Raw genomic sequence first — 24,184 nt, forward strand, 5'->3', positions numbered from 1 at the left:
TTGCCCTCAATCTGTCCCAGCATCAGGGTCTTTTCCAATCAGTCGGCTCTTCACATCAGGTGGCCAAAGTATTGGAGTTTCCAGCTTCAGTATTGGTCCTTTCAATGAATATTCAGAGTTGATTTCCATTAGGATTGACTGGTTTGATCTCCTTGCTGTCCAAAAGACTCTCAAGATTTCCAAGTGTGGAAATGGCTATTTGCATCAATTTTCTCCAGCTTTATAGTTGCTTTTTGGGGGAGAAGATTTGCCAGTCTCCTCACCTGGCCATAGTTACAGGTTCCATGTGAGTATTTTTAAATGGCTTCTTTCAATAAAAGCTAAAAGGACAGCCTGAATTTTAACTCAGGGAGGTTATTTAAGGTTATGGCATGTCAAAATATTTAAGTAGTAGGTTGACCCTACATCCCAGCATGTACTTATTGTTAAGTCAAGTTCTTAACTGTCCCACCAAGAGTCTTATCATAAGGAAAATCTCCTGTCAAAATGATGGCTGAGGGCTTCCCTGGTGGCTCAGTGCTAAAGAATCTGCCTGCCAATACAGGAGACCTGGGTTCAACCCATGACCCAGGAATATCTTACATGCTGCAAGGCAACTAAGCCCACGTGCCACAGCTCTTGGGCCTGTGCTCTACAGCCTGGGAGCCACAACTACTGAAGCCCACATACCCCACAGCCCATGCTCCGCAACAAAGGAAGCCACTGCAATGAGAAGCCCATACACGGCAACTAGAGTAGCCCCACTTGCCACAACTAGAGGAAAGTCTGGCAGCAATGAAGACTCAGAACAGCCAAAAATAAAATCCTAAAAGAAAAAGATGGCCAAATGGTTCTGTTCTCCATTTTCAATAAGGTGAATCTGAAATATTCTGGCCTAACTTCTAGTGTTAAGTATAATGTCAACTTTGAACTCTATAAATAAATGCACAACTATCAATATTTAGCAAGGTAAAAGCACAATAACACTTTTCAGATACTCATATAAACAGAAATTATGAATTTAGTGGCACAATACAACTCGATATCCTTTGCAACCAATCGTCATAGGCATAAGAAAACAGGACTTAGCAAATGACAGGGGGAAAAAAGCAATTAGAAAATGTTACAGTTTCTTCTAAATTGTCTAGTAGAAATTCATGTAAAAATGAAAAACACTTATAGTGACAATTTGGTAGCTAGAAATCTAAGATTCTGCTCTAACTAAAATGTTTCACTTTTAAAAGGCATCAAATTTAAATAATGTAACATTGTTACCCAGAGTATGCAAAAAATGCCCAAATATACTTTAGGTTTGTGAGAAACCAAATACTGAGCCTTTCTTCACAAGAGAGAACTCCTTACTCCTGAAATAAAGAGGTTCTTAATTTCCTCAAACACTCAGTCCATCTCACTTTAGGGCCTTTCTCCCCCACAATAATTCAAGATATTTTATTTTTTCAAATTTTTAAAACTTTAATAGCATATATTCTCTTTGAAAGCTTTTAAGACCCTTGCTTAGTATTCAACTAGATTTGGACAAGGTTATTAGTAAATAAAATCTGTACAAGGAGCCCTTACAAAGTCAAATGTGATCTGCTAATAATATTTCAAGTAAGTATATACTGTGAGTTATATCAAATCACAATGAAGTTATATGTGAAAACTGCTGTATTTTGGGAACAGAGTTAGTAAGTATGTATCCATTTCTCAGAAGGATCTATGATCCCAAAAAGGTTAAAAACCAATGCTAAAGTAAATTTATCTGAGATTGTGCTAAAACATTAAGCATGGGGATCAGATTTAAAGAGGCATAACACACTGACGACATACAAGGGAAGTTTCCTTTCTCTAAGTAACTATCACTCAAATCTATTAAGGAACTAATTATATTTTTTATGTCCCTTGAATTTTATAGGAAAATAAAAGCTATATTAAAATCTTGCCCAGGTTCACAGAATAATTCACCAACAGATGAGAAAATTTATATCACTGATACCCAGCAAGCCACATTCCTAAAATGATTTCATTTATGTATCTATATCTATACTTATATACATAAGATTTTTTTTAATAGGATGAAAAACACATTGCCCAAAAAGAAAGTCAGCATCAAATTTTGTCTCTGGGGAAGAAATTTAATGTCCTCTCAAGTCTCATTTTTGAAATTTTTTATTTATCATGATCTGCATATAATTCTATTAATTAACCACTTACAATGAAATAACTTAAGGCTAGTGTACCAGTCACATGAAGTGAAGTGAAGTCGCTCAGTCATGTCTGACTCTTTATGACCCCATGGACTGTAGCCTATCAGGCTCCTCCATTCATGGGATTTTCCAGGCAAGAGTGCTGGAGTGGATTGCCATTTACTTTCAGATATATTTTTAAAATCTTTAAAAATGACAAATTTAAAAAATATTTGTTTTTTTAGGTTAATATAAATATACTGAGGTAAAAATCAGAAAATCTAAATTTCTAAGTCAATTATAATTTAACTTACTTAAACCAATTTTTAGTGGGAAACAAAATAAATTCAAAACTTTAAGAAAGGAGAGGCGTATCTCGATAGGTTTGAATAAAAGTCGAGTTCCTTTAGTTATTATAATATGTACAAATTGCATAGTAAAAGAATTTTCTACTAAATAAACAGAACTGATTTTTTTTTTCATTCTCAAACAAAAAGTGATATCATCAGGTGACAGCCCTTGATAATCTAACTAGATTACCATGAATCCACTGTAAAGAGCTATAGAAACACAAAATATATTCTAACATACTTACAATATTGAACAATGATAGACAAAACATTTTATTTGCTCATAAAATGTACCTGTAAAATAGTCACTCTGTGATGGGAAAACAGAACAGCAGCTAATTTTGATGGGACCATTTTGACAGAAGTTGGCACAATAAGCAAAGAGGCACCACTTGACAAAGCAACAAAGATTTCCACCACAGAAGGATCAAAGGTCAGAGGTGAAGCCAGAAACAAAACATCTTCATGAGTGATTTCAAAAAGCACCCTAAGGCAAGACAGAATGTAATTACGAGAAATGCCTAACATTTAGTAAACATATATCCTAAAAAAGTATTTATGATCACTAAGTTTCCAGATAATAGCCAGATTTATTTTTCTTTCTTAAACAAAACAGTGCTATTAATTCTAGAACTCTCCTTTATAAATGTAAGGGTTAAAAGCCATTTTAAGCAACATCTACTTTTTACCATAACATATTTTATGCACTTAGGCACTATTTGAAGGGATTTTGTAGATATGATTAAGGTTCCTAATCATGTGACTTTATTCAAAAGGGAGGTTATCCTGGATTGGCTGGCTTTTCTCAGTTGAAAGGCCTTTAAGAGAGTGTTTAGGGGACTCCCCTAGTAGTCTAGCAGTTAAGATTTTGCGCTCCCAATGCAGAGGGCGTGAGTTCAATCCCTGGTCAGGGAACTAAGATCCTGCATGCCACATGGCATGGCCAAAAAAAAGAGTGAGTGACTGTGTTTAGGCTTTCTCTGAAAAAGAGACTCCCTAGAGCAGCTGGGTCAGCAATTATTCTCCCTTTCCCCTGGATTCTTTCCTGACTTGCCTGTGGACAAGCACATGCCCACTGGGTTCAGTCTATTCACAATCACCCTTTCTAACTTCAGTCTTGATAGCCAGCCTCTACAAGTATAAGTAAACTCCTTGTAAGAGATCCCTGATAAATCCTCCTGGTTCTGCTTTTCTGGTAGAATCTTGACTTACTCTATACTACATCTTCAGTGATGATCAATAGAGCCCTCTGATTCCCTTTTCTCATTATTTGGCATTTTTTCTCAGTATCTCAACAAAGAGCAGAACAAAATATATGTGGTAAGGATATTACTGAGCATGGATGGTCAGTGATGAGACGAAGACACTGCTTGAATTTAAAGACAAAAAACTGGCAATTCTCTGGCAGTCCAGAGGTTAGGACTCAGTGCTTTCACTGCTGTGGTTGGGTTCAATCCCTGATGGAAAACTAAGATCCTGTAAGTCACTTGGCACAGCCAAGAAAAAAAAAATTAGCAACAAAAAACTCACTCTATCTAGAATTAGGAATTACCTTCAAAATATTACCTTCAATTAATTTCAATATATCTTAAAATATGGTATTTGTGGGGACCCACTTGGAACCCCAGAGTTGGTATAAAAATTATTTCAAGCTCAAGACATTTTAGCTTCAACAGATGCAGAAAGAAGCCTCCTTAGAACTTTCCTTATCTGACTGACAGCAGAAACCTCTGAGGAATGAGACTGCTATAAATTCCGTCTTCAGGGTGACTTTTACTCCCAGAAAGTGCATCAAGAATAAACCTACCATAAACCCCCTGTACCCTCTACAGGGGACTTTTATGGCCCTGAAGATGATGAAAACTATTCTCATGTGCACAGGTCAACATTACCACAGTTTATCTCCTTTTGTCTTTCCTAAAGAAACCGATGTGTATTTCCCATAGAAGCCTTTTCTTCCCCTCCCTTTCCCCTACTGTTATGTAGATAAGCTCCAATTTTAACCATTTCTAAAGAAGATGTATATCCACCCAGTACTTTAAATATCATTTCTTCCTATCTCATAGCATCTTACTCCTTTACCATATTTCTTCTACTTGATTATCCAAACCAATCCTCTCCACCAATTCTTTATGTCCAGCCTACAGCTCTCCCATCTAAAAGCAAAGGAAAAAAAAACAACACTTTCCCATAATTCTTTCATTTCTATTAAAAATAGTTTCTAGAAAATAACACCTTATTTTTGCTGTTTCCATATCTTTATCCCTCATTTTCTTACCTCTAGCCTGTACAATCTTCAGCTCTGGGCATTAGAAGCAAAAACTCTTTAAAGACCAGAACTGTCAATTACAGCGGACACCTCTGCAGCATTTAACCATTCCTTCCTTTTAGATCTGTGCATAGAATATGGCAGCCACTAAATACCTGTGCCTACTGAGCACTAATAATGTAGCTGCTCCATACAGAGATATGTAAAGTGTAAAATACACTCTAGAACTTGAAAATAACTGGTGAACAAAAAAGAATGTAAAATACCTCACTAATAATTTTTATACTGATTACATATTAAAATGATAGTATTTGGGGTATATTGAATAATATTGTTAAAATTAATTTCACTTTTTACTTTTTAAATGTTGTTGCTAAAAACTTTTAACTACCTAAAACTCACAATGACATAAAATTACATATGTGTTTCATGAGGTTTCTAATTCTACTTCTGTTTCCTCCTTCGATTTCCTAAGACTACTTCTCTCTGATCTGGTTCCCTTCCCCCTCTATTTTCTTCTTTCTGCAAAAGTTGAGAATCTCAACTTTACAGAGATCACTCATCTCCCAGCCATAACAGTAAAACCAACTCCACAATGCTACAGGAGTAAACTTAATGAAATGCAAACTTTTTAATGGTTCCTTGTTACCTTTTGGATTAAGTTCCAACTTCTCAACAGAGGATATCAGACTCCTGCCCCTCAGGTCATAGGTCTCCTACTCTTCAGCTCAGACCCAATACACTCTAGCAAGCCAAACTCCTCCTTTCTCCCATACCCCTGCCAGTACCTCTGCTAGGAATGTTTCCTCTCTTCTTATTAATAATTAAGAAGCAAATTTTCCAAACATATCATTTGCTATTTGGCTCCAGGTCTGGATCAAACGGGTAAAGCCCTACTCTGCAGAGAACTGAAGTTCAGATATAGCTGAAACAAAGAGACCCAGGTTACTTAGGACTGTCTATAGGAACAAGAGTTATAAAGAACAGATGGTTCAAAACTCATTTTTTCCTTTAAATTACAAGTTCTGAAGAAGGATTCTAGGAACAGAACTTACCGAAAATGCTGGATGTTTGGCACTATACATGCATGAGGGACTCTGACAATCTTAGGTATCCCTGTAGTGCCTGACGTATGGAGAACATAGGCCAAGCAGTGCTTTAGCCTCACATCCATGTGCTCTTCTGACTTTTCTTCACTGCTGCTCTCAGAAGTCATACTCTTTGTCATCATTCCTTTTTCATATTTCTCTTTTCTATCGTTTGGCACCAGGCTCACCTCAACATTTTTCCAGTGAAGTCTGAAGAGTACTAGGTCATTATGTTCTACTGTAAGCATATCATAGTTCAATAATGCTTCATAGGAAGACTTGAATTTCTGTATTAAATGGGGAACAAAGTTTATTATTACATAGTTTAATATTATATAGAAGATTAAGTTTAATATTATATAGAATACTGAGTATTCATTTACTGATTTAGCACAACCTTTTTTTTTTAAGTATACCTGACCTTTGAACATGGGTTTGAACTGCACTGGTCCACTTATATGTGGGTTTTTTCCAGTAAATACGTAAATTACTCTATCTGAGTTAGATGAATCTAGGGATGTGGAATTACAACTGTAAAGTTATGGGCAGATTTTCCACTGAACAGGATTCGGCACCCCTAATCCCCAATTTGTTCAAGGGTTAACTGCACTTGCACTTTATCCAGGAATAAAAAGTAAAATGAGAAATCTCCAAGAGTAAAGTGCTACCCTTACTTTAAAACTCACCTTTAACATAGAGACACAAAAGCACACATCTGCAGTGCAATGTGATGTGGTAATGAAACATGCTTCAAATGTGAATGAAAACAGAGAAGACTGAACTTAACTTGCCTGGAAGGGCAGAGATTGATTCTTGGTATGTAATGTCTGTGTTATAAATAGCCATTCTCCAAATAAAGAAAAGGGGTATTTAGATAATCAATAAACAGTACCTGAACTGACAATGTTGGTGTTAGAACAGTAAGCATTCCAATAAACTGCAGAATTGGGGGAGAGAGAGAAGATGAGTAGTGCTGTTGACCAGAGATGAGCTGCTAATCCTTAATAACTATATCCTCAAAACCAAGGAGTTTAGATCGTAATCTGTGATAGGATCCAAATGAAAGTGGCAATAGCATAGACTAGACTTTGCTTGTCAAGAAGAGAATGATATGCAATTCTATAAGTGAGTGCCTTTAATGAACTTCCATAACAATTCAGATATGCTTACTCCTTGGAAGGAAAGTTATGACCAACCTAGACAGTGTATTAAAAAGCAGAGACATTACTTTGCCAACAAAGGTCCGTCTGGTCAAGGTTATGGTTTTTCTAGTAGTCATGTATGGATGTGAGAGTTGGACTATAAAGAAAGCTGGGCACCAAAGTATTAATGCTTTTGAACTATAGTGTTGGAGAAGAATCTTGAGAGTCCCTTGGACTGCAAGGAGATCCAACCAGTCCCTTCTAAAGGAGATCAGTCCTGGGTGTTCATTGGAAGGACTGATGCTAAAGCTGACACTCCAATACTTTGGCCACCTGATGCGAAGAGCTGACTCATTTGAAAAAACCCTGATGCTGGGAAAGATTGAGGGCAGGAGAAGAAGGGGACGACAGAGGATGAGATGGCTGGATGGCATCACCGACTTAATGGACATGAGTTTGGGTGAACTCCGGGAGTTGGTGATGGACAGGGAGGCCTGGCATGCTGCAGTTCATGGGGTCGCAAAGAGTCAGACACGACTGAGCGACTGAACTGAATATCTGCCTGAAGAGTCTGCTGCAGCAGAAATGAATGGAAAGGGCCTATGAACAAAGAATCAACAGAGCTTGGTGACTTTCTAGACAGGGAGTGAGCCTAAGATTGCTGAATTTCTGGCTCAGTTATCTGGTAGATGGAAACAGATTAAAACAGAAGTTTCCCTCGAGTATATCTTTTTAGATTGATAAATAGCAGCTTAATGAAGTATAACAAGTTTTCACAATAAAGAAATTAACATAAATGAGAGGAAAAGGTCACAACTCAGGAGCCAGCAGTGTTTTCTGTTTGTACTTGTTTTGTTTTTATTAGGTAGAGTGTAGTATGTTCTATAATGTAAAAAAAAAAAATTTAAGGCCCACATATTCTTAAGACCAAGCTCAAACACTGTTCTCCATTAAAACTGTCCTATCTCTACTAGGTTATGTATACTTCGCTTAGGGTGATATCATACTATGTAGACCTTGGAAGTGCTAATCTTTTCTCTGCAACTATAAAAGCAACTGCCAGGCAGGAATCCTGTCTTAGGTTACTTTCAGATACTAATAATATCCTTCCAAACACCCTGTTCTAGTGCAGGCTTTCTCAGTCTCAACATTACTGACATTTTGGACCAGATAAACCTTTGTTGGGGTTGTAAACTGTTGGACTTTGAGCAGAATCCCTGACCTCTACCCATTAGATGCCAGTACCATCCCCTTTCCATCATGATCATAAAAAATATCTCGACCTGCCAGAATGTTTCCCGGCATGTAAAATCACGGCCAGCTGAGAACCACTACTCTAGGAGATCCTAAGCATACAGTAGATGCTCAATAAATACTTCTGATTGCTCTTGTGTTAAGTGACAGAAGACCACTTACACCATCACGGAAATTATGGAAGAGGAAGCAAGGTACTTTTTACGGGGTTTGCTACGTCTCCAACTCCTTCCCATATGCAGTTATAAAGACTAACTTGATACTGACAATTAATTATTCACCCAACCACCCCATCTACAAACCATTCACCCAAGGCTGTTTAAACAACTGAACCTCACACTCTCATTTTAGTTTTGCTTGTGTGCGTGCATGCTCAGTTGCTTCTGTCATGTCTGACTCTTCGTGACGCTATGGACTATAGCTCCTCTGTCCATGGAATTCTCCAGGCAAGAATACAGGAGCAGGTAGCCATTTCCTTCTCCAGAGGAATCTTCCCAGACCCAGGGATTGAACCTGGGTCTCCTGCACTGCAGGTACATTCTTTGCCGCTGAGCCACCAGGGAAACCCTTAGTTTTGCTTATCAACAAATAACCAATTTGAGGAACAGAAAACTGTGGTCAGACAACCATACATGTATATTCAGAAAATATTTATTTACCAAATTAATACTGTCTCTTTCTGGAGGCCCTACTTTATTTAATACCTATTATTCTATAGGAAGACCCTCATATGCCTGAAGCTCTTGAATTGTCTTCCTGATGTTATGTTACAGATACAGATGCATATATACACAAATAGGTGAAAGGCATTTAAGTTACTCTCAAATATAAAATGATTCATATAGGAAATGGTAGTAATAGGCTAAATTGAATATATTTTCTATAATTTTTCTCCACGGTAAAACAATATTTTATAAACAAAAAATGAAGAAATAATAATAAAACATGGGCTGCCCCTTGCTTAACATATAATACCAATTTTGCACCTAAGGCAGTGTTTCTTGACTAGAAGTGACTCTGGCTGGCAGTCACTTAAAAATTTTAAAAATAATATATTTGGTTTCCCAGAAAGATCTGGCCTAAGTGCCAATCTCTTTCTCAAAATCTAAGCTTGGATACAGTTCTTTAATGCTGCTGACTCCTGTAAGTTGGCATAAAGATACAAAGATAAAAGTATCAAGTATTGGGACTTCCCTGGCAGTACAGTGACTCCATGCTTCCAGTGCAGGAGGTATGGGTTTAATCTCTGGTCAGGGAACTAAGATCCCACATGCCACATGCCAAAAAAAAAAATATCAAGTCTTATAAATGTTTCCTTTGGAAACTTTGGAAAGAGAAAGTAAATTCAAGGCAATTCACAATTAATTATTATGAAGGCAGAAGATATGTTCATGTCATTGAGCAGTGGTTCTCAATGGAGCATGGATGGTGGAGGGTACCTCCAGGAGACATTTGGCAAAGTCCGAAGAAAATTTTGGTTGTTACAATTGAGGGGTGCTACTGACACCTGTTAGTTGAGGTCATGGGGTTACTAAACATCTTACAATGTAAAGGACCCTCCTCACAACAAACAATTACCCAACCCAAAATGTCAACAGTGCTGAGACTGAGAAACTTTGCTGAGTTAGTGAATTTAGAAATCAAGATGGGGATGGGACTCCCTTCAACTGAAAAGTAAATAAAACACATTAAAAAAAAACTTAAATAGCCAAACTTACACTTATATGTACTTTTTCAACAAGGATATACTTCAGATTACATTTTTTCATAAAATGAATTGATAATGCTGGCGGTGAATCTGGATCAACAGGTGCATAAGCAGCAGGGACTTGGAGAATTCTAAAGAAACAAAGGACAGCGTCAGCACAGGATATCTGTTGAAAATAATCTTACTTTAAGATATCAAATTTTCAGTTCTAAAAAATCTTACCCTAAAACCCAAGAGGGTAAGTTTATTGTAGGATGGCAGTAGAGACCAATTTCCCGAATTCCTTGAAAGTCACAGTGTAACAGCAGAAAATTCGATAATGCTGAAGCAGCATTAATCACAGTCTTGTAGGTATAGTAAACTGGAGGCTGGTTGTTACATTCATCAAAACACACAGCTATTTTATCTGAATAAAGGGAGGCAGCCTGATGCACCAATTCCTGAAGAGTCATTTCACTGACGCTTATCTGAACATCACCGGTAGCAGAGAACTCTACCTATATCAAGAAATGTTAGGGGAACAAGGAGTTTCACGGAGTTTGTTGCTGGAGGCGGAGAGGAATGTTTGGAGAAAAAATTCTATACAATCACTCCTCATAAAAATGACTATATCAAAGACACAATTAAAGAATTGCTGAACTATGAACTGTCTATGGTAACTTTGCTGAGAACAACAGGGTTGAAATTTTGATACAGTCAAGCTAATTCCTGTCAGAACCGGAAGCAAATACGAGAGGGCAATGGTATATACACAGATGAGGATGAAACAAGCAGAAATGCAGAATTCTCTAAAAACAGACCACAAAGTAGAAAAGAAATAATAATAAGTAAATTATTACCCAGTAAAACCAAATTCAAAATACCATATGCTTAATTTTTTCATTTTTCTTGTTACAGGTTGATTAAAATCATTAAAATCCTGTACAGTAACTTTGAAAAAGCTAATTCAAGTGAGGTCTGCTTTTAGGAACTGAATGAAGGTGAAAACAAAATCAATCTCTGATAGAAAAAAAGAGAAAAAAAACCCTTACATTTATCTAATTTTAGTCCTCTCTATATAAACTGTGCTTATTATTATTATTAATATATAACACTTTTCAAAGGTCACAGCAAGTCGCTTTTATAACTGTTAAGAACTAAGCTCTTCATACTCTAGTTTGAAATATATATAACATATATACTATACACACACACACACACACACACACACACACATATATATATATATATATATATATATATATATATATATATATATATATATATATTGCAGGATCTTAGTTCCCCAATCAAGGATCCAACCCAGGGCCCCAGAAGTGAAACCACAGAATCCCAACTACTGGGCAGCCAGGGAATAGCCTCTAATTTAATTTTTAAATTGCCAATAAATTCATCTAAATTTAGACTCTAAAATATTACAACTCAATAAAGTATTGTATCAATACAATGTTCTTTGTGATTTTCAACGCAGGTCACATAAAAAGAAAATGTGAAGCTGTATTTCATAAAAAAAAAAAAAACCTTAGGCATGACTGAATAACAACAAAAACCTCACAACTGTCAGTATTTGAACTTATTTCCCTACTGATTCATCCACATCATTTAATCAATATCAATTAGAGAAAATAAAACATTCCTAAAGAGAGCAAGGGACTTCCTTTGTGGTTCAGCTAGTAAAGAATCTGCCGGCAATGCCGGAGACCTGGGTTTGATCCCTGGGTTGAGAAGATCCCCTGGAGAAGGGAAAGGGTACCCACTCCACTATTCTGGCCTGGAGAAGTCCAGAGTCAGACAGGACTGAACAACTTTTACTTCACTTCAAAGAGAGCAAAATGAATAACTGGTGACATCGATAAGGTTTGGAAATACTCTGATTTCTAAACACAAACTTTTAAATATAAAATAACTTTCGTATTTGCAGTATTTTTAATAAGCTTTTCTACAAATACTTGCTTTCTCTGATGCACAAGATAAAATGAATTTTTTAAAAGCCATTTTTATGACAAATTACAACATTCCCTATACATATCTATACAATTAATATGTTTTTTAAACTTTCAATTACCAATTTTCTCTTTAAGAGAATTAAGGCCAAATCTATTCTTGTTGTCTAAGGTTCTCGTTTTCATTAACTGAATCATAAATACATTTGTTTCAATAGAGAATACTAAATGGATGTCCAAACATTTCTGGGACCACATAAGGGGGAAAGAAATGGAAAATCTGGTAAATAGATTATATATGTAACGCGATCATTAAGTTTTAAGATACTTGCAACTTTATATCAAGAGAGGCTGCTATTGAGTCATGAGAGGTTAGGCACTCTTCCTAGGTTACTGGTTATTTTAAATACTGATAAAGAACCTAAAAACTTTATTTTCCCTTGTCCACCGGCTTCTTAACGTTCATGAAGCGACTACGATTAATAACAACGCACTTTTTACCCTTCAACACGTTTTTCCAATTGCTTTTCGAAATCATGCTATTAAGAAAAGCTAACTTACATTTGAAATAAGGTGCAGAGTCTAATGCAGGGTGAGTGGAGAGAGCACACGTCAAGTTTAATCTTTGCACCACTCCATCCCGCCAGACACTACTAATTCAAATCCGAGGCCAACTGGTGGCTAGCCCGGAAGCTAAGCAAACCTGTGGGCAGGCAGCCCCAGATGTCGCCGTACTTCTCCTCCCTCACACAGGTCCCCACTGGATACCGCTTCCTGTCGAGACCCACTCAGAAGGCCTAGAGGTGAGAGGGTAGCGGGGAGGTCTGAGCCCATCCGGACCTTCTCCCGCCAGCCCAACCCCAAGGCGTCACACACAGCGAATAAATCAATAATTCCCAAGGTTTAAATCCAGCCTAGCCTTCCGAGATCTGAATGACGCGGGTTCACCCATAATCTTCCGCGTCGCCTTGCTGACGTCACACGAGCGACCCGGCGCAGATAGCGTCACTCTGCTCCGCCCCGCCCCTTCTCCGAGCTTCGGAGGCCACTGCTGAAAAGAATTGGCGTTTTGCTGATTGTTCTCATTTCAAATCTCCACTCCAGTCACGTTGGATTTTGGACAGAGTTTGCGAGGACTTTGGAGTTGACCCCCTTGGAGTCGTACCCTTTCATACTTGCCAAGAAACTCTGAGCGAGAAACTTTAATTCGAAGCAACTGGCTCCTCGTTCAACATACGGCTGGCTAGAAAGAGATCGCTTGGAGTTGATGCTGCTGCTGCTAAGTCGCTTCAGTCGTGTCCGACTCTGTGTGACCCGACAGACGGCAGCCCAGCAGGCTCCCGTCCCTGGGATTCTCCAGGCAAGAACACTGGAGTGGGTTGCCATTTCCTTCTCCAATGCAAGAAAGTGAAAAGTGAAAGTGAAGTCGCTCAGTCGTGTCCCGATTCCTAGCGACCCCATGGACTGCAGCCTACCAGGCTCCTCCGTCCATGGCATTCTCCAGGCAAGAGTACTGGAGTGGGATGCCATTGCCCTCTCCAATCTTGAGCTAACTGAATACTAATCAACCAGTCGGATGACTGTGTGTGAAGTTGCTCAGTCGTGTCCAACTCTTTGCTATCCCGTCGACTGTAGCCTACCAGGCTCCTCCATCCGTGGAATTTTCCAGGCAAGAGTACTGGAGTGGCTTGCCATTTCCTTCTCCAGGGGAATCTTCCTGACCCAGGGATTGAACCCAGGGATGGAACCCAAATCTTCCCCCATTGCAGGCAGACGTTTTACCATCTGATCCACTAAGGAATGCTATTTTTGACAACATCATTAATGTACTAAAATTGCTGTTGCAGATATATATATGTACTTGTACATATATAATGTAGGTAGGTATATCATCAATAATATACAAATTCAGGTTGTTTCTCCAGGACAAGATGAGCTCACAGACCTGTATCACTGGGCCAGAGAATTGTAAACTGCAGACAACCTGACTCACAAAACCAGATTAAGAAATGGTGGGACTTCCCTAGTGTCTAGTGGTTGAGAATCTGTCTGCAATGGAGGGAAGGTGGGTTCTATCCTGGTCAGGGAAGTAAGAGCCCACATGCCATGTAGCAACTAAGCCTGTGTGCCACAACTATAGAGTCTGTGCACAGTGAAAGATCCCTCCTGCCGCAACTAAGACCCAGTGCAGCCAAATAAGTAAATATATTTTAAAAGTTAAAAGATGGTGATTCATCCCAATTTCTTTGTTCTTACCCTTTAAAACATCCCTAACTTAAAGACCAAGATGGGGTGCATCTGACACCTGTCTCCCATGCCCTTGCTTGGCACCCTGCAAATAAATCCTTAACTTGGCTACAAACATCTGCTGTCAAAGAGTTTGGCTTTCTGAAGCACTTTCCCAGTTACAAAATGATCGGGGTTTTGGTTTTGTTTTGTCTAGGGGAAGGACTGAGGAAGCAGCCTGGCATCAACAAATGATGATATAAAGGAATGAGAACACAGTGTTCTTGTGTCCTTAGGCATTGGTGGCAAGAAACTGTAGCAGTAATCGAAGTAAGAGATACCTCCACTTGCCCATGAGTATGTACCACTGGTCTTTTATTTGGTGTGTGTGTGTGTTGGGGGGTGGGGAACAGTGTCAGATGTGTATCTTTGCTTCTATATTTGGCACTGACACCATTATCCACCCAGTGAGTCGGGGAGAAAAAGCCTAGATACCCACCCCCACCCAACTTTTTACCCTGCTGTGTGAAGTTAGATCCTCTGTCCTGCTGTCCCCAGTCTCTAGACCACTGCCCAGCTGGCCATGTAACACATTCCAGATTCTTGAATCTCCAATCCAAGAGGTTCTGAATTTGTCATCTAGTGAGGGAGGGGCCTACAATCTGTATTCCTCCCCTGCCTGCCATCTGCATTTTTAAAATGCTAACTTCTGCTCTCTTACTTCAGGTGCTCTTGTTCAGCTTTTCCCTTAAGCCCTTCCAGTCTTTCGTGGCTACAGTACGACAATTTAATTATCCTACTGCTACCTGCCAGGGTAATTTAATTCTGATATTAGTGATAGCTTGTTTGAGTTTTTCTTCCCCTTTCAGTCTCTATTTCTTCTGTTGCTTTTGGACTCTTGTTAGAGGCTTCCACAGGTGTCTGGTAATAATGATTACTTAAAAGTGGGACATTTAAAAGCTGATTGAAAGTTCTGAGTCCGTGGGATGTTTTTTGAAAACCAAATGAGAGAAAAGGGCTGCAGAGGTTGGGAGGAGGTCTCAGAATTCAGTATAAAAATTTCCAACTGCTTGATGTCCTCTAATACAAGGACTCTCTGTTTTACTCTCTCTCAAATAAAAGGGCTTTCTGAGTTAGGCTTTTAGGTTGATGGGTGGTATCATAAGGGTATAATTCATTCCCAAGGGAATTGCCAATCCTTTTAGTTACCCTCTTTATCCTTACTTCCAGAAGCCAGTTTCTCAGATTTTTAGGGCCCTGATGTCTCAGTGGTAGGGAAGAAAAAAAAAAATGCACCTGCCAACGCAGGGAGGGTTCAATCCCTGGGTCAGAAAGATCCCCCAGAGAAGGAAATGGCAACCCACTGCATTTACTTGCCTGGTAAATCCCACGGTCAGAGGAACTTGGCAGGCTACAGTCCATGGGGTCCCAAAAGAGTTGGACACAACCTAGCAAAACAAAATGATGTAAATAGTATTGCTTACTGGCTTTGCTCCCTGCTGGTTTAGTCTTTCAGTTCAGTTCAGTCGCTTAGTCGTGTCCAACTCTTTGCGACCCCATGGACTGCAGCACGCCAGGCCTCCCTGTCCATCACCAACTCCCGGAGTTCACCCAAACTCATGTCCATTAAGTCGGTGATGTCAACCAACCATCTCATCCTCTGTCGTCCCCTTCTCCTGCCTTCAATCTTTCCCAGCATCAGGGTCTTTCCCAATGAGTCAGCTCTTCACATCAGGTGGACAAAGTATTGGAGTTTCAGCTTCAACATCAGTCCTTCCAATGAACACCCGTGACTGATCTCCTTTAGGATGGACTGGTTGGATCTCCTTGCAGTCCAAGGGACTCTCAAGAGTCTTCTCCAACACCATAGTTCAAAAGCATCAATTCTTTGGCGCTCAACTTTCTTTAGAGTCCAACTCTCACATCCATACATGACTACTGGAAAAACCATAGCCTTGACTAGACAGACCTTTGTTGGCAAAGTTATGTCTCTGTTTTTTAATATGCTGTCTAGTTTGGTCATAACTTTGCTTCCAAGGAGTCAGCGTCTTTTATTCATGGCTGCAGTCACCATCTGCAGTGATTTTGGAGCCCCCCAAAATAAAGTCTGCCACTGTTTCCCCTTCTATTTCCCACGAAGTGATAGGACCAGATGCCACGATCTTAGTTTTCTGAATGTTGAGCTTTACGCCAACTTTCTTCTTTCACTTTCATCAAGAGGCTCTTTAGTTCTTCTTCACTTTCTGCCATAAGAGTGGTGTCATCTGCATATCTGAGCTTTTCCAAATCATCTGAGCCCTTTGCTTTTGGTTTCAGAATTTTGTTATCACTTTCTATCCTTGAGTTTGTGACCCTAAAAAATCCTTTTACTGTCATTTTCAGGGGGTCTAAGAGGAAGCAAATGTACAAGACTATGTTTAAGATACCATTTTACCTGATAATCTAGACTGATCATTCTAAAACATCCATCAGAGCAGCCACAGCATTCTTAAGAAGCTTCAGTGGTCTCATTGCCTACATGGCATTCAGACTCTAGTAAGGCAAGTGAGATAGTTCATTATCTTTCTAGCCTAACCTCTCACAATTAACCACTGCTTCCTCAGCCCACGCTCCACAGTCCCCACACCTGGTACTGTCAGATCCAGCTATAATAAGACTCTAGTTCTGGGAGAAGGCAATGGTAACCCACTCCAGTACACTTGCCTGGCAAATCCCATGGACAGAGGAGCCTGGTAGGCTGCAGTCCATGGGGTCGCTAGGAGTTGGGACACGACTGAGCGACTTCACTTTCACTTTTCACTTTCTTGCATTGGAGAAGGAAATGGCAACCCACCCCAGTGTTCTTGCCTGGAGAATCCCAGGGACGGGGGAGCCTGGTGGGCTGCCGTCTCTGGGGTCGCACAGAGTCGGACACGACTGAAGCGACTTAGCAGCAGCAGCAGCGTAAGTCTTCTGGGCCTGCCAAACCCTTATCAAGTTTCCACACCTGTGCTTCGGCTGGGTCACAGGCTAAAAACCCTTTCTCTCTCCACACTGGCTCGATGAACAGTTACTCCTCTTATGGAAACACAGCTTCAACATCGCCTTTCTTCAAACTTTGTTTGAGAATTTAGCTGTCCTCCTCCAACCCCCATCCCATGAACCTAGCATACTGCTGGGAGCAATTGGCCATGGACCCCGAGTGTCCCTGCAAATTCTTACCAAGTATGCAAAGAATACAAGGTACTGACTGCTTAGAGTGCTCTATCTTCAGAGCTGAGGTAATGTCTTCCCCAAGTAGCAGGCTTGCTTCCACTTATTGTAAAAAGAATGAATCCCCCCAAACTTAATACTCTTTTCCTGTAACACTACCCAGTTTGTGTGCAGACATCCATTTGTGTCTACCTCGGTCACCCAGGGGGATTTTGGAGGCTTGGAGAGCCATCAAACGGGATGCTCTGGCCACGAGTAATGAAATTCTCAAGTCTTTAACCCAGGAACCTCATGTGCACTGCCATGAAACAGTAACAGGTTACCTTATTAGCTTTTAAATAGGGCCCAAGCCTAGACCCTTCCCAAACTGTGACTTAACACTTGTGTGACTTAACACTTGTCGTAGAATCTATAGCAGCTGCATTGTTTCCAAGTCTGACCTAATTTAATCCCTCTTGACAGCAGTGACTCATGTGTTTTGCACCTGTTTCCTGAGTATCTTTTTATTCTTCTCCATTTACTACATGGTTCCCATTCCCGATAATCAAATACATACCCCAGTATTTTGGGGATCCTTTGCACATTTATTGGTACATTCTCATTTTACTGTTCCTCTTCACCTACTTCCCAACTCTTCTCTCAGTTGTCAATGTCATTGTTTCTTCTGAAAATAAAAATTATTTCAAAACTAACTTTCAAAGTCCTTGATCCTACCCTGGAGACAAGGTTAGGTTACAGGGCTATAACCTGTAGCATCATAGCCCATAACACGGTTGGGACTGTGTTGTATGATTTATTCTGAGGGAGCTCAGCTGCCCAGCTGAAGGCAGAGTAAAGAGTGACGGGTGGTTGAGTTCATTCAGGCTCGGCACATTTCCCTGGCAACGGAAAAAACTGGGAGGATAAGGGAAGTCAGGCTGTCTGCAAGAGTGAGCCCACTAGAGTTCTCTAGAGAAACAGAACCAGTGGAATAAATGGAGCTTAAGAAACTGGCTCAAAGAATTGTGGGGGCTGGCAAGTTTGCAACCTAGGGCAGACCCAGAGGCCAGAAATTCAGGTTAAGAGTTGATGCTGCAGCCCTGAAACAGCTTGGAAACTGGCAGAGTTTCTAGGGTGCAGGCCCAAGAATTCTAATTCAGGAAACTACAGTCTGTTCTTAAGGCCTCAACTGACTGGATGAGGCCTACCCACACTATGGAGGGCAATCTGCTTTACTCAGTTTACTGATTTAAATGTTTATTACATCTAAAAAATACCTAGACAGGTGTTTCAACAACAACTTGGCACCAGAGCCTAACCTAACTGAAACAAAATTAACCATCACATCTAACATAGCCATCAGTGAAGCCAAACAGGCAATTTTCAATGATTGAGGAAGGGTGCAAGGACCAACCCGGGTCTCCTTTGTGTCATCGTTTTCTGTTTGACACAGTGCAGTGAGAAATTCCAAAACGGTTAATCGATTCCTGCCATCCAACCACTGAGCTACATAAGAAGACAATTTCTGCACACAAAAACAAGCTTACATTGCATGCTGCTGTTTACTCTGAAGTGTCTGTGCAGTTCTACTGTTGAGGGGTCTGGATTCTCTCTTTGATCAACATGAGGGCTGTTTTCCTTAGAGAAGTTGACTATACCTACTTGAAACCCAAAGAAAGGCATGAGAAACTCACCTGATGCTCTAGGGCAAGATTCTGAGAGGCAATGATATTAATATGATTAAGTGGATTAAGTTTGTCAAGCACACTTTGCTAGATTCCAGGGAAGTAGAGATAATATCTCTTGCCTGGAGAATCCCAGGGACAGGGGAGTCTGGTGGGTTGCCGTCTATGGGGTCACACAGAGTCAGACACGACTGAAGCGACTTAGCAGTAGCAGAGATAATATCTAAAATTGGTACAGTAAGTACTATGAACTAATTATTTAAAACATACAGAGATTAATGACAGAAAAAATATTAAAAATGTGGATGCACTATAGAAGCCTGGAGATGGCCTCTGCTTTCTTCACTTTAACCATATGCATCTATTTTTATTTTTGTTTTTTAGAGGTAGGACCCTGGTGTCTTTATTTTGTGATTTTTTTTTTCTTTTTTGGCCATGCTGTAAGGAATGCAGGATCATATTTCCTGACCAGGGATTAAACCTGTGCCTGCTGCAGTGGGAGCTCGGAGTCTTAACCACTGAAGACTGTAAGTCCCCTGGTATCTTTATTTTTAAACAGACTGTTTTTAAAGCAGTTTTAGGTTCACAGCAAAACTGAGCAGAAGGTACAGAGTTCCCATATGCCCCCTGTGCTGGGCTGTGCTTAGTCATATCCAGCTCTTTGCAACTCCATGGGCTGTATCCCACCAGGTTCCTCTGTCTATAGGGATTCTCCATGCAAGAATACTGGAGTGGATTGCCATACCCTCCTCTAGGGGATCTTCCCAGGGATCGAACCCAGGGGTCTCCTGCATTGCAGGTGGATTCTTTACCAGCTGAGCTACCAGGGAAGCCCCCCATACGCCCCCTACCCCCACATATAATAACCTCCATTGTTATCAATCCCCCCCCGACCCTGAGTGGTCCATTTGATGAACCTACACTGACACATCATTATCACCCAAATTTTCTAGTCTACATTAGGGATCATTCTTGGTGTCATATGCTCTATTCAGTTCAGTTCAGTCACTCAGTCGTGTCCGACTCTTTGAGACCCCATGGACTACAACACGCAAGGCCTCTCTGTCCATCACCAACTCCCAGAGTTTACCCAAACTCATGTCCATTGAGTTGGTAATGCCATCCAACCATCTCATCCTCTGTCGTCCCCTTCTCCTGCTGTCAATCTTTCCTAGCATCAGGGTCTTCTCCAATGAGTCAGTTCTTCACATCAGGTGGCCAAAGTATTGGGAGTTTCAGCTTCAGCATCAGTCCTTCCAATGAACACTCAGGACTGATTTCCTTTAGGACTGACTGGTTGGATCTCCTTGTAGTCCAAGGGACTCTTAAGAGTCTTCTCCAACACCACTGTTCAAAAGCATCAATTCTTCGGTGCTCAGCTTTCTTCATAGTCCAACTCTCACATCCACATATGTCTACTGGAAAAACCATAGCTTTGACTTGATGGACTTTGTTGGCAAAGTAAAGTAATATATGAGAACCCGATATATTCTATAGGTTTGGACAAATATATAATGACATTTATTCACCATCATAGTAATACAGAAAATAGTTTGACTATCCTAAAAATTTCCCCTGTGCTTCACCTATTCAACCCTCTCTCCCCACCAAGGCCTGGCAACCACTGATCTTTTTATTGTCTCCATAGTTTTGCCTTTTCGAGAATGTCATATAGTTGGACTCTCATTTATCTACTTTATTTTTATTTTAAAGAGTACTCCATTCCAACAATGCACACAGTTTGAAAATCTAAGCCTCCTCTTCTGTGACACCTTCCCTGTTCTTGCTAGTGTTTCCCAGAACTTGGCCACTATCACAGTGCTTACTCAGCACTGCATTTCTAATTACTTTATTCACCCCTCCTACTCCATCAGCAGTTTGCCTGGTTCATAAGAGATGCCCTATTATTGAAATGCCTGAATCAGAGAAGTAAGATATAGGTGAAGCCAAGAACGGATCCTGAGTATGACTGTCACTGTGCTGTTCACCATGATGCACTACCTAAAAATCTCTATTTAGAAAAAGTACACCCACATATTTAAATGTACTCATTACATGTATTTGTCACCAATGCATCACAAGGAATTCACAAAAAGTAGGCTTAGTTTGGTTCACAGTACAGATTCTGTGAAAACATATTTCTCATTTTCTCTGCAGTTTACCATACCTATATAAATTTAAAGCAGCTAAACAACATTTGAGATTACACTGATATAAAACTGTAATTCACAGTTCAGAAACTTGTGAAATAAAAGGTCATGGTAGAGAAAGAGTCAGAAATCTGTAAAAGTACTAAAGTGTCACAGTACCATTTTCTTTTCTAAAAACACCTCAATAAAACCAAAAACTATGGAAAACACAAAAGTCAAATCAGAGATTTTGGTTTAGTACTTTCCCTGAGTCTCTTGTTTTATTTTAAAAAATCAAATGTAAAAAATGTAAGTAAGGCTAGTTTAAAAGCGACACAAAGGTCTCGCCGCCTCCATGGTGCCACAAAGAATACATTTAAGACCAGAAGCTACACACACAATGGTCCCAGGGCGGCATTCAAATGCCAGTGTGCTTGTGTTCCCACCACATGGTTATGTGGCCACTGCTGCCTGCCACATCTGGGCTTAAAGAGCTGTCAACAGTTTCTCATGCCTGCCATGACACAACATATGAAACTACTGAACAAAGAGAAAAAGACTATGGTTATTAATAAATATTATAATTCTGGGTGGATTTGGACACTATGTACACCATATCAAAGTAATGCACCTAAAAAAACACTTTTATGTTTTAAAAATCTTACATAAGCAAGGGCTGAGGGTAAGTCACCTCAGATGTTAACAGTTAAAAAAAAAAACAACCTGAAAAAAATGCCATTATTTAGATCTCTGTAAAGTAAAACAAGTGTTTAATGCTTGGAATTAGATGAGTACACTAACTGGAAAAAGTTGTTGTCTCCTTGTTCCTTAAAATTGGCCCCTACAGTGTTTCTACTTGATCATCTCATTGCATACACATTTGCAAGTGATCAAGTACTTCATTAAAAGGCATATAATCCAATGAAGGATAAAACGTTTGTTTGGATCTAAAAAAAATGTATCTTTTACTTCAAATGTACTAGGTTACTTCCTGTGCTTCTACCATAAGGGCACTAAATAGTATGGATCATATTAACACTTTCTGGTCAAATGTAGGAAAATTTTTTGCACAGACATCTTTTTACAATCAGGGCATTTCAAAGCTAGGTGGCAAACTATGTCTCCCTTTTGAAATCTTGACTGCAGACCAACAGCCAACATTTCAAAAGCTAATTTACTGTCTTAACATTGGGAGGTGGAATGATGGCTCTAACCACCAAAATAACTGCTAGTTATTGAATTTAATAATATAAACACCTCATCGCACAGGTGAGGAAAGTGAGGCACAAAACGTATTTTTTTTAAGAGAACTCTAGATGATAGATAACTTTGGGGTATAATGGATTCAAGTTTAATTGAATATGATATATTGAATTGTATGATATATAATGAACAATGAACTCACAGGTCCTGTTTGCATCACAACACCTTAGTCTAACCTCTTGCAAACTCTTTAAAGCATGGACCTGGCTTCATTAACCACTTGTCTTTTGACCATTAACCACTTGTCTTCTCTAACCAAGCTAGCTAATGCTTGAGTGAAAAAAAAAAAAAACAACCACATACTGTTGTATTAAATGCAATTAAGCTAAGCTAAGTCACTTCAGTCGTGTCCGACTGTGCGACCCCATAGACGGCAGCCCACCAGGCTCCCCCGTCCCTGGGATTCTCCAGGCAAGAACACTGGAGTGCGTTGCCATTTCCTTCTCCATGAAAATATTCCATAAATGAATTTCAGTAACTCTTAAACATTCCACAAAATTTCCTAACAACCTGTGAGAGTATAATACCTGGCAATCCTCTCTAAAACAGAAATTCACCTATCTGCTACATTACTGCTGATAATCTGAAATGTACATGATCTCTAAAAAATAACAGTACTGAATAAAACTGAAAGGATCATCCAAGTTCCTATGTAATACCAAAGTATTTATCCAGGATTACTGAATAAATCATAGCAATTTGGTATCCTTTTCAGAAAAAAAACTCAGAACTTACAAGCATGTGGCATTTCACACTGTACCAACTGAGTAACAGTAAATGAAGGTATAACCACTACAACTTCTTCACCAGCTTTTGTGTCCTGAAATATGATGTCTGCCCTGGCAGCTACCATTCCAGTTCCACAGGGTATTTTCCAGTCAGACAAGCTGTACAATGATCATTCTTTTCAAAACATTCCAGACCATTCCCATTTTCTTGAATCATAATATCTTCCTTTGTACAATGACCATTGTTTTCAAAACATTCCAGACCATTCCCATTTTCTTGAACCATAATGTCTTGCTTTTTCACTCTCTGTTTTTTCAGTGTTATTCCTTCTTGTACAGATGAAACCAGTCCTTCTACTGACAGATATACAACACTGTTTGCTCCTAAAGGGGGAAAGAGGGGAAAAGGTCATGACACTTCCTTTGGAAAGGAAGAACTGCCTAACAGAGAATAGTTACAAACAGAAAAACATAAGCCAGAATAAAAATGTCTCCTTTAGCCTTTCTTTTTTTTTTAATTTATTTTTTTAAAATGTCAATTATTTACTTATTTATTGGCCATGTGGCTTCTGGGATCTTAGTTCCTCTACCAGGGACTGAACCTGGGCCCTCAGCAGTAAGAGCTCATAGTCCTAGCCACTAGACTGCTAGGGAATTCTCTCCTTTAGCCTCTCTTTTAAAAAAAAAAAGGAGGGTGGTGGTGGTGGCTGGAGCATCAATAAAACACAGGGTCTTTATTATTTTTTTAAGTTTTAAATTGGAATTTAAGGGATAACATAATTTAAAATAGCACTGGAGAATTTGTGTCTAAAATGGATTCAAAAGGCTTCAGGAGTCCCGGTTCTCATTTAAGCTCAAGGTCATTTACTTTTCCCAGGTCTATATTTTTCATCTATCAGATAAGGGAAATACTAACTATAGCATTTTCATAATATCATTACAATAATATAGATGTGGTCCTGGCAAAGAGTGAGTGTTCACAATGTATCAGTTGGGTAATGTTCAAAATACTTAACTGGTAAGGTACAGACACAACCAGGCATGACCAGTCAAGAGAAACACC

General features: G+C 39.5%; 3 protein-coding genes across 16 annotated transcripts in view; 1 reads left to right on the top strand and 2 right to left on the bottom strand.

Moving 5' to 3' along the window:
* The window catches only part of AASDH (aminoadipate-semialdehyde dehydrogenase), a 28,255-nt gene extending 15,341 nt beyond the window's left edge, over nucleotides 1-12,914 (bottom strand). For 3 of the 9 annotated variants that reach the window (XR_011257771.1, XM_069594156.1, XM_069594151.1), the window contains exons 1-5: nucleotides 12,481-12,914; nucleotides 10,199-10,473; nucleotides 9,987-10,107; nucleotides 5,840-6,159; nucleotides 2,810-3,002 (exon numbers count right to left, since the gene is read on the bottom strand). Coding sequence is in view for 4 of the 9 variants with exons in the window: in XM_069594151.1 (XP_069450252.1) it covers nucleotides 2,810-3,002; nucleotides 5,840-6,159; nucleotides 9,987-10,107; nucleotides 10,199-10,428 (864 nt within the window). In the remaining 5 variants the exon portion in view is untranslated. Of the gene's footprint in view, nucleotides 1-2,809; nucleotides 3,003-5,839; nucleotides 6,160-9,986; nucleotides 10,108-10,198; nucleotides 10,474-12,480 lie in introns of those variants that run through there. The other 6 variants (XM_069594157.1, XM_069594153.1, XM_069594152.1 and 3 more) reach the window with 5 other exon arrangements.
* A 17-nt stretch (nucleotides 12,915-12,931) lies between these two features.
* Nucleotides 12,932-24,184, top strand: part of PAICS (phosphoribosylaminoimidazole carboxylase and phosphoribosylaminoimidazolesuccinocarboxamide synthase) — a 64,767-nt gene continuing 53,514 nt past the window's right edge. For 3 of the 5 annotated variants that reach the window (XM_069594164.1, XM_069594167.1, XM_069594169.1), the window contains exons 1-2: nucleotides 12,942-13,588; nucleotides 14,363-14,502. In XM_069594164.1, the coding sequence (XP_069450265.1) occupies nucleotides 14,499-14,502 (4 nt within the window). In that variant the 5' untranslated portion in view covers nucleotides 12,942-13,588; nucleotides 14,363-14,498. Of the gene's footprint in view, nucleotides 13,589-14,362; nucleotides 14,503-24,184 lie in introns of all 5 variants that reach the window. The other 2 variants (XM_069594166.1, XM_069594168.1) reach the window with 1 other exon arrangement.
* Nucleotides 19,525-24,184, bottom strand: part of PPAT (phosphoribosyl pyrophosphate amidotransferase) — a 40,963-nt gene continuing 36,303 nt past the window's right edge. For both annotated transcript variants that reach the window (XM_069594178.1, XM_069594179.1), the window contains one exon: nucleotides 19,525-23,505. In XM_069594178.1, coding sequence (XP_069450279.1) covers nucleotides 23,240-23,505 — 266 coding nt within the window. In that variant the 3' untranslated portion in view covers nucleotides 19,525-23,239. The remainder of the gene's footprint in view (nucleotides 23,506-24,184) is intronic.

The sequence above is a fragment of the Ovis canadensis genome, chromosome 6 (genome assembly GCF_042477335.2).
Source record: "Ovis canadensis isolate MfBH-ARS-UI-01 breed Bighorn chromosome 6, ARS-UI_OviCan_v2, whole genome shotgun sequence".
NCBI classification, from domain to species: Eukaryota; Metazoa; Chordata; class Mammalia; order Artiodactyla; family Bovidae; genus Ovis; species Ovis canadensis.